At 24.3% G+C, this 15,681-nt stretch overlaps 1 protein-coding gene across 1 annotated transcript; it reads left to right on the forward strand.

The window, feature by feature from the left end:
• The first annotated feature begins 267 nt into the window (after positions 1-267).
• On the forward strand, positions 268-13,577 carry LOC122858024 (histone-lysine N-methyltransferase trithorax). Its single transcript, XM_044160642.1, has 6 exons — positions 268-1,361; positions 1,909-4,338; positions 4,415-4,585; positions 4,664-11,809; positions 11,886-12,032; positions 12,123-13,577. The coding sequence occupies exons 1-6, from the start codon at positions 1,194-1,196 to the stop codon at positions 12,294-12,296; spliced, it is 10,236 nt and encodes a 3,411-aa protein (XP_044016577.1). The 5' UTR covers positions 268-1,193; the 3' UTR covers positions 12,297-13,577.
• Positions 13,578-15,681: the final 2,104 nt, after the last annotated feature.

Below are 15,681 nucleotides of genomic sequence, written 5' to 3' on the forward strand. Positions count from 1 at the left end.
TTATTTATTAAATTTACACAATATATAAATTATCCAAGCTATTAATAAATACAATAATCAATAAAAAACAAATAATTTCCTTAAAAAAAATTAAATACACATCAATTTACTCCAAAATTTTAACATCAATTTTCATTATATTATTACATATGTGTCTCTGCGTGTGTGTGTCTAAATTTTTCGCCGCCATTATTACACAATTATTATAATTATTTGCAAATAAATAAAAAAATGATAAAAAAAAAAAAAAAAACACCGCGGCGGCGACAGGAGCTAAACGAAAGGGGGAGAGAGAAAATTCGCGAATATATCCGAATGATCGTACGAGAAAAGAATGACGCGATGAAGAATGCTTGTCATACATACACAATTACACACATTTAATATACAATATTACATGTGTATATTAATAGTGAATTATAACAATAATAATTATTGTGTACATTACAGTATAGTATGATGATAATGGAGAGTAGATACATGTATTTTCTCTCTCATAAAAATTAAAGTTTATATTCATTTTTTTTTATATTTGTCATGTATGTGTATTAAATGCAATCGAAATACACAAATTTATATATATGTATGTATGTGTCCATGTAACTCAGTGCTTCTTGTTGAATATTAAAAAAAAAAAAATTATAATTCTTCGTAAATGTTGTGTGTATTTTAATCAATTATCAATGTTTTTTTTTTAAATATTTATATACTATGTGTACAATGTAGTAAATGGCTGCTAATCTTATTAACTAATTTGTGTTTTTTTTTTAAATTTTTTTAATCATTTTTTTAACATAATTTCATGATATACATATATATATTTTATTTTGGCAACTAAACATTGTGAGTGAGTTGTGATTTTAAGTTTTTTTAATAAATATATTATTTGCATATTATTATTATTTATATTTTTTTTTAATTTTATTTTTTATACGTTGTGAAGTGGGCGACTTTAAGTTTCGATTTATTAATATTAAAAAAAAAAATAATAATAAACCAGTGTTTTAATAATAATAATAATAGTAGTGTGTTTGTAAATGGCAGTTGTGCGTACAATTTTGATGGAGATGATTGAAAGGATAAATACATAATTAATATACTCAAAAATAAATAAAAAAAAAAATCATGGAAATTGAAATTGAAATATAATAATTAAATTGAAATCCTTCCCTGGGATTTAATTATAAAAAAATATGGGAAGGTCTAAATTTCCCGGCAAACCGCCGAAAACAGTTACGAGAAAAAGGATTAAAGTACTTGGTGGAGCAGATATTAATTTACAAAAGGACTCTGTTATTCTTATTGAAAAATTATCAAATGGACTTTCTCTCTTTAATAATGCATCTTGCAATAATGACAAGGTAATTATTAGTATTTAAATTTTGCTTATTTTAATTCATTGAATAAGAAATAAAATTGTGCAAATAAAAAAGCCATTAATTTACAAGTGAAAGCCATAGTGAATATACAATTTTTTTTTTTTTTTTTGTGTATTTTTTTAATATTAAAATATATTCAATATGAAGGTTACAAAGTGTAGATTGACCCCCCCAGTTAAAAAAGGGGGACCACAACGAATCATGGCGAAAGGCATTTATGCCAACATAAACTATATACAAATTCGCAACATGTTTTAATAATAAATTACATGAATATATGTTACACTCAATTTAATGTAAATTTTAATTCAAAATAACAACAGTAATAATGTGTTGTTGTTGTTTTTTTTTTTGTTGTCATTATTTGACAATGATAAACATAACCTATGTTATTATTTTGACACTGACAATTGGTATTGTTTTGAAAAATATTTATCTCAAATAATGACTCATTTTTTTTATTTATTTTTTAAAAATAAATATATATATTGTAATTAATTGTAATTATTGTTTTTTTGTTTGTTTTTAGACAAATTCTCCATTTCATGGTTTTAGCAGTAAAGAAGCAAAACTATCTGCATCATATATTAAAAATCAAAAAAATGATCAGCCAAGTGCTAACATCAATACAAATGACAATGATAGTAGAGAAAATATTGGAGCTGATAAAAATACAATTGTCAATGTATCAAATACAGATGAGATTGTCAAAAAAGATGCAACGAAAAATTGTGAAAATGAAGGTGATGATGATGAGGAGGATGAAGACGAAGAAGATGATGATGATGATGACGATGAGGATAACGAGGATGAAGATAATAAACCAGTTGAAAGAAAAAAAAATGGTAGTAAAACGCAACAATCGAACGTACTAAAATCAGTTAATAATATATTAAATAGAAATCAAAGAACTAGACAGTTGCGTAATAATACAGCAAAACGTTTATTAAGAAGAGCTAAAATAAATATCAATACAAATAGTCGTAATGGTAATAATAATACAATTGGTGATAAAACAAATACAATCAGAAAATTTGTACTACCAATACGTAGTGCACATTCTTCAAGAGTTATTAAACCAAATAAACGTTTTATTGAAGAATTAGAAACAACATCTAGTCTTGATAATGAAATACGTACTGATACAACAACATCATCATCATCTAAAAAAGTAAAAACAATAATACAACAACAAAATAATGTTACATCAATTTGTAAAAATATTAATATAAGAGATGTAAAAAATAAATCTAAAAAAATTATAAAAAATATTAAAAAATCCAAAGAATTAAATTCAAATATTAAAAAAATTACAAATAATGAAAAAAATAAATTAAAATTATCTGGTAATAAAATTGATACAATTGATGTAATAAAACAACAAGTATCATTGGGAATTCTTCCAGAATCAAATATTCAAGTAATTGAGTCTTCCAAATATCAAACAAGATCAGAAACATCAAATGAATTAATTCGTACTAAAATTATTGAATTAAATGATTTAAAAAAATGTGATAAAATAAATAATCAGAATAATGAAAATAATGATAATCAACGTTTGGATATATCATCAAATAATTCACAATCAGATAATGAGAATGATGATACTGATAGTGGTAATGATAAAAGTGATGAAGAACAATCAGAATGGACTGGTATGAAACTTGATGGTGGCAAAGTAATATTAAGAAAAGCTCGTTTAAAATTAGATGATAAAAAAAATGATACTGTTGGTACTGAAGGACCATTTTCAATGATAAATCCACAAAATACAACAACAACACCAACAAATATAAATTCAACTGGTACAGTTAAATGTGGTGTTTGTGGTGCTGTACGTTTTTATAGATTTGTCAAACAAGCACGTAAATTTGGTGTACATAGCTGTGAATCATGTAGAAAATTTATAAGTAAAATGATAAAACGTCAAGCAAATGTTAAAACAAATAATACTAATACTGATGATGATGATAATAATAAAATTTTACAATGTAATAAAGGTGATGGAATGTGTTTAGTACCACCAATTGTTAGAAGTCAACAATGGAATCTTATGAGATGTGTTTATAAAACAAGATGTCTTGCATGTTGGTTGAAAATGTGTTTAAAATGTTACAATATACCATTAACATTAAAAACAGGTTTAAATCAATTATTACCACCATCAATGAGAGATCATAATGATGACAGTGATAATATTATTTACCAAAAAAGTATTGGATCACAAATTAATTGGCCAGCTGATGAAAGTATGGAAACTAATTTATTCAAATCTGCAATGAGTTGGAGTGACATTAGAATTGGTAATAAATTTCAATGTCAAAATAATAATAATAATACTGAAAGTTTATTATCATCATCTATAAATAAAACTGATCAATCATCGACATTTTCATTATTATGTAATAAAAGAAAAAAAGATAATTGGAGTAAAATGAGAAAAAAAATTAAAAATCCATTGATTCCATTATCAATGCAGTCATTAATATCAGTCACAACAATAGCAGCAACAACAACAGCAACGACAACAACAACAGCGACGACAACTTCTTCAATACCAATTACAATACCAGCTTCCAGTGTTAGTAATCAAACATCACAAATATTACGACAAAGAGTCGATTTAAAAGGACCAAGAGTTAAACATGTATGTCGAAGTGCAAGTGTTGCTTTGGGACAACCAATTGCAACATTTCCAACAAGTGATGTTAAAGATGATACAGATAATACGCCGAAAAATTGTGTTAAAATTAAAAAAGATGTTGAAAAACAGGATAAAAATGATAAAATAATTATACAAAATGAAAAAGATGTTCAAAAAATAAATACTACTGATAATTCTATATGCAATAATAATAATTCAAATGTTGTACAACAACAACAGCAACAACAACAACAACCGTCATATTTAAAAAGAAATAAAATACAAAATAATATTTTATCATCTAATAATCAATTGGTAAATATACGTCATGATAATATTACATTAGATTTAAATTTAACAAACTTTTATATATTTTTATTATTAATTTTAGATGAGAGGATTGTCAAAACAAATGATCAATGAAATTCATAGAATATCAATTGATTTTTGGGAACAATATGATCCAGTTGAAGTTGGAGCAAAAGGTTTTGCTCTTGTTGCTTCAGATCCTTTTAATATACCAGCAATTTGTTATCTTTGTGGAAGTGCAGGAAAAGAACCAGTAAGTTTATAAATATAATTAACAATATAATAACCCAAATAAATATATAAATAATATCAATATTTAATTAATTTACAGCTTATTCATTGTCAATGTTGTGTTGAGCCATACCATGCGTTTTGTCTTGAACCAAGTGAATGGAATGCATGTGCTCAACCAAACTGGTCATGTCCACGATGTACAATATGTCAAATATGTAATTTACGAGTTGGTACAAAATTATCATGTATACGTTGTCGTCAATCATTTCATCATTCTTGTTTATCAAAATCTGGTGTTAATGCAAGATTATATAGTCCTGATAGACCATATATTTGTCAAAATTGTGTTAAATGTAAAAGTTGTGGTAGTGAAGGTGTTCATGTTTATGTTGGTAATTTACCATTGTGTTTAATGTGTTTTAAATTACGTCAACGTGGTAATTATTGTCCATTGTGTCAACGTTGTTATAATGAAAATGATTATTATACTAAAATGATGGAATGTAGTGAATGTTCATGTTGGGTACATGCACATTGTGAATCTCTATCTGATGAGTATTATCAAATATTAAGTTATTTACCAGATTCAATTGAATTTACATGTAGTCAATGTTCACCAAATTCAGAATCAATTTGGCGTAATGCCATTGAAAATGAACTTAAAAATGGTTTTATTGCTGTTATTAAAGCTTTAAGTAAAAATCGTAAAATGTCTGTTGCATTAAACTGGAGTCCAAGAAAAGAATGTCAATGTAAAACATTATTTTTATCATCATCTTCATCTTCATCGTCATCATCATCATCATCTTCGTCTTATTCTTCTTCATCATCTTTGTCATCTTCATCATTAATTTGTGCAAGAAGACTTGATGAATCAGAAGAATTTATTGATAAAGAATTTAATGATTTAAATAATACAAATAAAAAATTAATGATGATTGATCCTGATGATGGTGATGTTGATGGTGTTGATGATAATAATAAAATTGATCCATTAAGTAGATTTGATTTTGAAATTGATGATGAACCAGTTAGTGATTATCCAAGAAGAGGATTAAGAAGATTAAAAAAAAAATATCATTTAAAAGAATGTTCTGTTAGAGTTAAAAATTGTATACCAACAAAATGTAATCAAGATACATTAACAACAGATAATATTGATAATAATAATTATGAATGTCAATGTTCAGATATACAAATAATAACAAAACCATCATCAACATTAATGTCAATTAAAAAAAAAGTTAATGATAATGAATATAAAAGTGTTTTACAATTTAATTATGATATGGAAAATGTTATTAAACAAGCTGAATCAGAAGAATTAATACAATCATATTATAAAAATTTACAAGATATATTTCCATGGTTTGATAAAACTAAAAATAATATAAATAGCAATTGTGAGATAACAACACCAACAAAAAATTCATCAAAATCAAATCCAAATTCACCAATATCAAAATTGAATTGTTCAATTATTGAAATATGGAAAGAAGAAGTATTAAAAGCACCAAAAGCAATTGCTGCTAAAACTGGAAATATTTATTCAACAAATATTGCAATGAATGATACAAGATATTGTGTACTATGTAAAGGAATTGGTGATGGTTTAGAAAAAAAAGAAGGTAGATTATTATATTGTGGTTATAATGATTGGATACATTCAAATTGTGCACTTTGGTCAAATGAAGTATTTGAAGAAATTGATGGTTCATTACAAAATGTACAAAGTGCAATATCACGTGGACGTCTTATAAGATGTTCTGAATGTGGTAAAAAAGGTGCAAGTGTTGGTTGTTGTGCTAAAAATTGTATAAGTACTTATCATTTTCCTTGTGCAATAAATATAAAACTTGGTTTTAATAATGATAAAACAATTTTATGTACAATACATAATAATAATACTAATAATAATGAAGGTGATAATGATGATGATGATGATAATAATAAAACATCAACAACACAAAATTATGATAATTTTGATTTACGAAGACTTGTTTATGTTGAACTTGATAAAAAGAAAAAAAAATTAATTGAACCAGATAAAGTTAAAGTTATGATTGGATCATTGACTATTGATTTTTTAGGTACAATTATACCAGAATTTTCATCAATAAATAATGATAAAATATTACCAATAAATTATAAATGTTCAAGATTATACTGGTCAACAATTGATCCATTAAAAATTGTACGATATTATATTAAAATTTATGTACAAACATGTACAACTGAAGAAACAATAATTAGAAATGAAAATAACGTTACAATTGATCACTATGAACAAATTAAAAATGAAAAAAATGAAATGATTATTGTAAAACAAACACTTGATTCAATAATTGATTCTGTTTATAATAAAGAAATTGATGAAAATCTTGCTGAACAAAATAATACTGATCTTTTACCACCAGATATAACTGATGTTATATTTGAAGATTTACCACATGATATTCTTGATGGTATTTCAATGCAAGATATATTTCAAAAAATGTCATATGAAGATTTTTTAGTTATGGATTTAAAACGTGATAGTGTATTTGGTAATGATTTATTAAAAGATGATGTATCAATAACAGAAAATGATTCATTAGATACCAATAAATCAAATAAAATTATTGTTGATCCAACAATATCTGAATTAACATCACAAAATGATTTATGGCTTCATCTTGATACAAAAGGAAATGTACAAAATTTTGTTGATGATATTATTAATTCAAAAAATCAAAATATTAATAATTGTGATGTTGATGTTGGTGGCGGTAGTGGTGGTGTTATTGGTGGTCGTGAATTAAAACGATCAAAATCAGAAATAATTGGTAATAATAATAGTAATAATCAGCAAAGACATCATCAACGTTCATGTAGTTTAACTTGGAGTTGTAAAGTTGATGGTACATATGGACCAACAATGAAAAGAAGAAAACTACCAAGATCAGCACCAGTATCAATAATTGATTGTCAAAATGAAAAATCATCTTTATTTCATGAGCTTAAAATACCAGAAAGTATTATGGTTGCAATGGGTCGTGGTAATACATCAAATTTAATAAACAATACAGATAATAATCATAGACAAGATCATAAACGACTTGTTTGGCATACAAGATCACAACCAAGAATACTACAAGTTGATGGATCAGCTGATACAAATAGTGCAAATGAATGTAGTTCACCAGAATACAATATACAAGATAGAATACCACAAATTGATGGTATTAATGATGACAATTTATTTACATATAAAAAAATAATTAAAAATCATAATAATAATAATTTTAAAATACCACAGCTTGATGGTGCTGATGATATATCAAGTGATGATGAAAATCCAAAATTTAATAACACTAATATCAATAATAATAATCATAATCATCAAATAATTCAAGATATGACAAGTATACAAATATCAAATATAATGGAAAATGGTCCAGTAACATGTAAACGTTGTCAGTGTACATATAGAACACATGACAGCTATAATCGTCATCTTGGTAATTGTGATATTGTTACAACAAGTGATAGTGATTCAGAAACAATTGATTCATCATTATTAACATCATCACAATTAATATTTATGTCACCATCACAAGGACAAACAATGTCATCTGATTATACAACAAATTTATCAATTAATTCACCATTAGAAGCATCATTACCATCACCACATCATTCATCAATACCAATTGAAACAACAATTGGACAGGCAACATTAGTTGGACCACAAATACATGGACATTCAACTGTTGAAACACTACAACAAACAGTATTAACATCAAATGACATGATTGTACAAACACAGTACACAAGGACCATGACAACCTTGCCAAATCAATCAGTATTATCTTCATCATCATCATCGTCATCATCAGACAATCGTGTACAAATAAATGATATTAATGATACAATAATAAATAATAATTGTAATTTACCATCATCAGGTATTAATAATAATAGTAGTAATAATAATAATAATAATAATATTAATAATAATAATTTAAATTTATCAATTAATAATACTTGTGGTATTGAAGAAAATCATATTAATACAAATCAAATTATGAAAATTTCAAAAACAAAAGTATCATCACCATCAGTTGCAAGAATATCAAAACAAAGGCCTAAAATTATAAAGCCTCAATATACAAGAAATTCAATAGATCAATATCATCATCATCAACAACAACAACAGCAACAACAACAAGTACATATACAACAACAAAATCTACAACAACAGCAACATCAAATTGCACCTTTACGATATCAAACAATACAAAATACAACACCAGTACAACTTCAAATACAACAAATACCACAAATACATCAAACAACAAGACAAACAACTCCAACAGTTATTCTTCAACAAGTACAACCAAATGGTATTATGTCAGCATATGTTGATGCATTTCAACAACAAACAAATCCAAATGTTCAATATATTACGACAATTGGCGGACAAGAAACAGGCTATGAGCCACAATATATAACAACAAATCAATTAGTACCAGGTGCAGCTTATATACAAACTGGTACTGATAATATATTGACACTTCCAAATGGTGGAATATCTGTATTGCCAGGTGTACAAATAACTCAGCCACAATCAACAGTTTTAGGTACAATTATTCAACAACAACCAAGTGCAATTCAATGTGGTGTTATTGCTTCAGAACAACTTGTATTAAGTTCAACGCCAACAATAGAAATGTTTACTGATTCAACTGGTAGTATGTTTGTTTCAAATCAACCAATGTATTATGGTCTTGAGACAATTGTCAGTAATACTATTATGTCATCAAGTCAATTTATGACAGGTGCATTACCACAACAAGTATTGGCAAGTAGTTATCAAACAACAACTCAAGTATTTCAAGCATCAAAACATATTGTTGATCCAATTGTTGATATTCAAACAATGCCAAATGTATCAGTATCTAATGGTGGTGGTGGTGGTGGTTGTGGTAATAGTGGAACAAGAGTACAAACACTTTCCAATGGACAAAATATATCACCAAGTGTTACACCAGTACAAAATATAATTCCCAGTGGATATGTTGTTGTTAATCAACCATCATCACGTGATCAACAAATATCATCAAGTATTAATATGCCAATAACAACAACAACAACAAATATACAACCAACAAATGATCAAATAACATTTGTCAGACAAGCTTGCAATACAGCACCAACTATTGAACCAATTAGATCTACACAACAAACAACAATATTACCATCATCAAAAACAATTCAACCAACAATATCAAATATTCCAAGAGTTGCTGTACGTCCAAGTCCAATATCACATACATTATCACAAACAAATCATCCACAATGGAAAATAACAGAATCATCAACTTATCCAACAGATCATATTGTCAATACAAGACCTTATCTTGATTCAAAACATGTATCAGAAAATACTAGTATGATTAAGTCTAGTTTATCCTCAAAAATTCCACCATTATCAAGACATTGCATTAGCCACAATGACATTATTCCAATATCAAATAATTCAACAACAGTCAATCATTTAATTAACAATTCACATAATAATATTTTTACAAATGGATATTCAAATTTAAATAATAATCCAAGTAGCAATCCAATTAATAATCCAACGAGTGATGGACAAAATAAAAATTTTACAAATCCACCAATGACTCGACCAATGAACAGGGTATTACCTATGCAAGCTGTTCATATACCAAAACATGAAGTAAAACCTTTACAAAAAAATGACATTAACATTGAAGAAACATTAATTAAAATTGATAAAAAATTATTAAGTCCAGAAATAATAATACAAGATAAAATTGTTAAAACAATTGATGATGAAATAAAAATTAAAAATTTTCATACAACAAATGAACAAAATTCAATAATTGAAGATAAATTAACTAGTCCAATTAATGAAAATACCGATGATAAATTAATTGATGAAAAATTAAATAAAACAATTGTAAATAATGATGAAAAATTAATAATTAATGATAAAAATTTTACCGAGTCATTGACATCACAATCACTTGAGACATCTATTGAAAAAAATAATTTATTTGACATTAATAATGATGAATCACTGAGTGAAAAATTAGAGACTGAAAAAAAATCAAAAAATATTATTGAAAAAATAATCATAAATACAGATAATATTGAAGAATCAAAAGAAAATTTACAAATTGACATTGACAAAGATAAAACAGCTCAAAATGGATCATTAAAAATTGTACTACAAAAACAACTTCAAGACGGTTCGTACAAAATAACTCACAATATTAAATCAATCATCCAAGATAATATTAATTCTACTATTGATAATAATACAAATACAAATAATAATAATATCAACATGGAAAATAATAAAAAAAGTATTGAAATATTACCATCAAAACAAACACCACAAATTACATCAGTTAAATTATTACCAATAAAAACATTTACATTAAAAACAACAACAAATAATATAAATAATAAAAAGCTTGATGATAAAATATTATTAAATGATGATAAAAATTCTAACCTAATAGATAATAAACATGTGGGTTGTTTACCACCTGTTGCAGTTAAAAAACCAAGAATCATTGATAAAACAAATAATAATAACAAACCATTAGAATTATTAAATATAAATAATTTTGATAATAAAAAAAATGAATCAAGTTTGGTATATGAAATTAAATCACAAGATGGTTTTTCTTATACTGCATCATCAATGGCTGAGGTATGGGATACAGTATTTAATGCTGTACAAAAAGCAAGAAAGTGTCATAATCTTCCTCCACTAGCACATAATCCATTGACTGAAGATATTGGTCTTGATAATAATGCAACAATTTATCTTGTTGAACAATTATCTGGTGTTAATAGATGCACAAAATATAAACCAAAATATCATAATTTAGCACCACCAACAACTCCAGATAATGATGATGATATACTTAAAGAATCATTACATGGTGCTGCACGTGCTGAACCATTTAAACAACGTAAAGTACATGATATGTTTAGTTGGCTTGCATCAAAACATAGACAACAGCCAAATGTTGTAACAATAAGTGAGACTGAAACAAGAAGAGCAGCAAGTACAAATTTACCAATGGCTATGAGATTTAGAATACTCAAAGAAACATCAAAAGAATCTGTTGGAGTTTATCATTCACCAATTCATGGTAGAGGATTATTTTGTTTGAGAGATATTGAATGTGGTGAAATGGTCATTGAATATGCTGGTGAAGTATGTAACTCATTTATTTATTTAAATATTATTATTACTATTTATATAAATTATATTTATTATCATTATTCAATAGGTTATTCGTGCATCATTGACTGATAAACGTGAAAAGTATTATGACAGTAAACATATTGGCTGTTACATGTTTAAAATTGATGATCATCTTGTTGTTGATGCAACAATGAAAGGCAATGCAGCAAGATTTATTAATCATTCTTGCGAGGTAATAAATAAACACACTATTAATTATTTACTTTTCCTTTGTTTATCTATTTTTATTAATATTATTGTCTTTTTTGTTTTTAATTTTTAGCCAAATTGTTACTCAAGGGTTGTCGACATCTTGGGTAAAAAGCATATATTAATATTTGCACTTAGAAGAATTATTCAAGGAGAAGAATTAACATACGACTATAAATTTCCATTTGAGGATATTAAAATTCCCTGTACCTGTGGCTCACGCAAGTGTCGTAAATATCTTAATTAATATTATTTTATTTTAATTATATTAAATATTATTACCTCAACAACAAACACAAGCGATAGCTTTTTTTAATCAATATTTTAAAAAATATCTTTTACAAATCACAATCAACGTCATTATAAATTTATTAAATTTTATCATTTTATTAATACATATTATTATTCTTTTAACAATACCTCAAAGCTCTCAAAGTCTGAACAAAAAAAAAAAATTTCGTTTATAGAAATCGTCTTTTAAATTGATAATGAACATTTTTTATTTAAAAATATAATTGAGAGAATAATATCCATATTTTTTAACGCGAATCATGAATATAAATTAATTAAAATTTTTTTTTTACCCAATGAGGGAAAATAAGCAATAATATTAATTTATTTAAGTCCATGCATTAACAATGAGCCCAGACTATAATATTAAATATTTGACATTTTTTTTTTTTCATCTTTTAAACACCGTATTACAGTTGATAAAATTATTTACAAAATTTTGCAATACACTCATATAAATCCGTTTAAAAATGAAAAATAAAAAAAAAAAATTTTTTTTTTTTTAAATTAAAATTAAAACAATAAATTGTATATAAAAAAATAATAATAATATTAATTTTAATGCATATAGATAGTAGAGATGCTTGATAATGAAAAAAAAAAAAAAAAAAATTATGTAAACATTATGCCTTACCGTATTTTAAAATATAATATCGCGTAAATAATATTTTTTTTTTTTTTTAAATTAATAAATTTTTGTTTTTTAAATAAACCAATAGTCAAAAAAATATTTTTAATTTTAAATCAATGAAAATTGATGAATCTAATCATGTTAACAAATTAATATTATTTAAAATTAATTTAAGATAAAGAAAAAAATTATTAACAAACGTTTTAATTTTAAATAATTATTATTTTTATATCTACAAATATTGGTAATGATTAAATCAATAATTGTATATTATTAGATTTCTTTTTTTTTATTAAATAATGATTTTTATTATTTTTTTTTTTCGATAAATTTGAAGATAAAAATATCTTCGTTTGCCTTAAATAAATAATTAGTAGTTTTTATCTACGCTTCAACTCGGTGATTGATATAACTAAGAATATAAAATATTTTATATAATAATTATAATCAAGATCTGTTAAAATTATTTAATATTTTTCTTTTTGTCTGGATGACATTGATCATTGAATTTTAGCAATTTAAAAAACCAACAATGTCAGCCAAGGTTGTAGAAATATTTTCATTTTTTTTTTCAATTTTGGTGCTTATCAACACCGTCAAGTGCACTTTTCATAAAAAAATATTAAATAATTTAAATTAAAAAAAAATGGCCTAGTTTATAAGATATATTGTAATTATTGCTTGAATTTTTTAGATAGATTAAAACAGATAAAAAGAAAAATGATAATAATAAAAAAAATGTTGAGTATCATTGAGGGAAAAAAAAAAAAATTTAACATTAGTGAAAAATAAAAAATGCAAGGCATGAATTATTATTATTATTATTAATTGCAAATTTAATGAAAAAAGAAGAGAAAAATAATATAAAGCAAAAAGAATAATGAAGAAAAAAAAGTAATAAATGATGGCAGGAACATTATTTGTGTGTGAGGCAAATGTAGAATGTGCGAAACATTTTTAAATCGGCCTGGTTTGGTACAAAATATTCATGACGAATTGTATGAAATATGTTGTGAAACAGTGCGGGAAAAATGGAAACTTGTTCTGGTCACGAAAAATTGCCATTTTTTTTTTTATTTTATAGATATTTAGGGAAAAAGAAAAATGAAAATAAAAAAAAGTATTTTGATTTAGTATTTCAACAATTTATAGCCATTATGAAAAAAAAAGGTAAAAATATTGTTACAATAATATTATAAACATTTAATAATAATAATTATAATTTATAATAATAAATAATAATAGTTTACACTATGACATATTGTAGGATTGTTAGATATTTTATTAATATTTATTGGATGGTTTTAAAAATCTATAAACTAAGAAAAAGTTGAAAAAAAAAAAATAATTAATTTAGCGAAATAAAAAAAAAAAAAAATGTACTAATTAAATTTAATAATTTCGATAAAAACATATGAGTGAAAAAAGAAAATTTATTTTTTAATTTTATTAATGAAAAAGAGAAAAAAAAGAAAAATAAAAAAAAAAGAAAAAAAAAGTTTTTTAAATAAAATGTTTACTAAAATTGTATTTGAATGAAATTGAGATTATCCATAATATGGCAACTAATTTCTAATGAAAAAAAAAACCATGTATGATAATATAATATATATTATATTTTAGATATGTACTATCTGTAGACTGAACATTGAAAATTAATAGGCGACTGTAACTATATTAATTTTTGTTATGCTCCTAAGACAATTTTAATTATCACACATCTAAAAATAGTTTTTAAATAATAAATTTTAACACACAAAAATATTAATTCTTATTAATATACACGTTGTCTATTTTTGTTTCAATTTAATCTGTGAGATAAATAATTAAATTACCTTTAAAGTATCACCGCACACAATGACATGTATAAACTCGTTTGAATTTGTAATAAAATTTATTGCGCATGAAAAAACAAGTCTAGCTCTTCATTTGTTTTTGGTAACATGAAATTGAAAAAAAAATTAAACAAATAAACCACTAATCTTAATTTAAACAATTATTTTATCTTTTTTGTTCATTTTTCATAGAGATAATATCAATTTTAATACCGTATTTTTGTTTTTTAATGTTTCTTTTACATTTTTTTTCAGAATAATAATATAATTTTTATGAAAAAAATTAAAATTAATGCTGAAATTTTACAGAGTAAATATTTGTTAATATATACATAGTAGCTATTATCAAAAAAAAAAAAAAATCAAAAAAATCCATATAATTATTTGCCAGAACGTTTGTGATTTTTTCAAAAAATTTGATAAATAATATTTCAATTTTTTGATAAAATTATGAAATATTAAATTTACAAAAAATTAAAAGAAAAAAAAATAATTATTATGATAATAAAATGAATATAAACACATAATAAACGTGAATAATAATATTTATAATAATGCGTATTTTATAAATAATAAATATATTTCATAATAATATACATATTAAAGTGAAAAAAATTTATTATTATTGTATTAATGTGCAATATAATAATTTGTATAAATGTGCATTGTAAAAATGTATATATTATTTATAAAATGTTCGTGGGGAATTAATTAAAAAAAAATATAAACAACAAAAGAACTTTCGCCAGAAGGTAGATATCATACGCACCAATCAACAATCAACATAATCAACAATCAACATATGTATATGAAGAAAAAAAAAATTAAAACAAAATGATGTGTAAGTACATATATATATATTATTTTTTTTTTTG

This window comes from Aphidius gifuensis, linkage group LG5, assembly GCF_014905175.1.
Source record: "Aphidius gifuensis isolate YNYX2018 linkage group LG5, ASM1490517v1, whole genome shotgun sequence".
NCBI classification, from domain to species: domain Eukaryota; kingdom Metazoa; phylum Arthropoda; class Insecta; order Hymenoptera; family Braconidae; genus Aphidius; species Aphidius gifuensis.

Coding starts and splice junctions, on each gene's coding strand:
- LOC122858024 (XM_044160642.1), top strand. CDS start 1,194: ATGGGAAGGTCTAAATTTCCCGGCAAACCGCCGAAAACAGTTACGAGA. Junction 1,362..1,908: donor CATCTTGCAATAATGACAAG/GTAATTATTAGT, acceptor GTTTGTTTTTAG/ACAAATTCTCCATTTCATGG. Junction 4,339..4,414: donor TATCATCTAATAATCAATTG/GTAAATATACGT, acceptor TATTAATTTTAG/ATGAGAGGATTGTCAAAACA.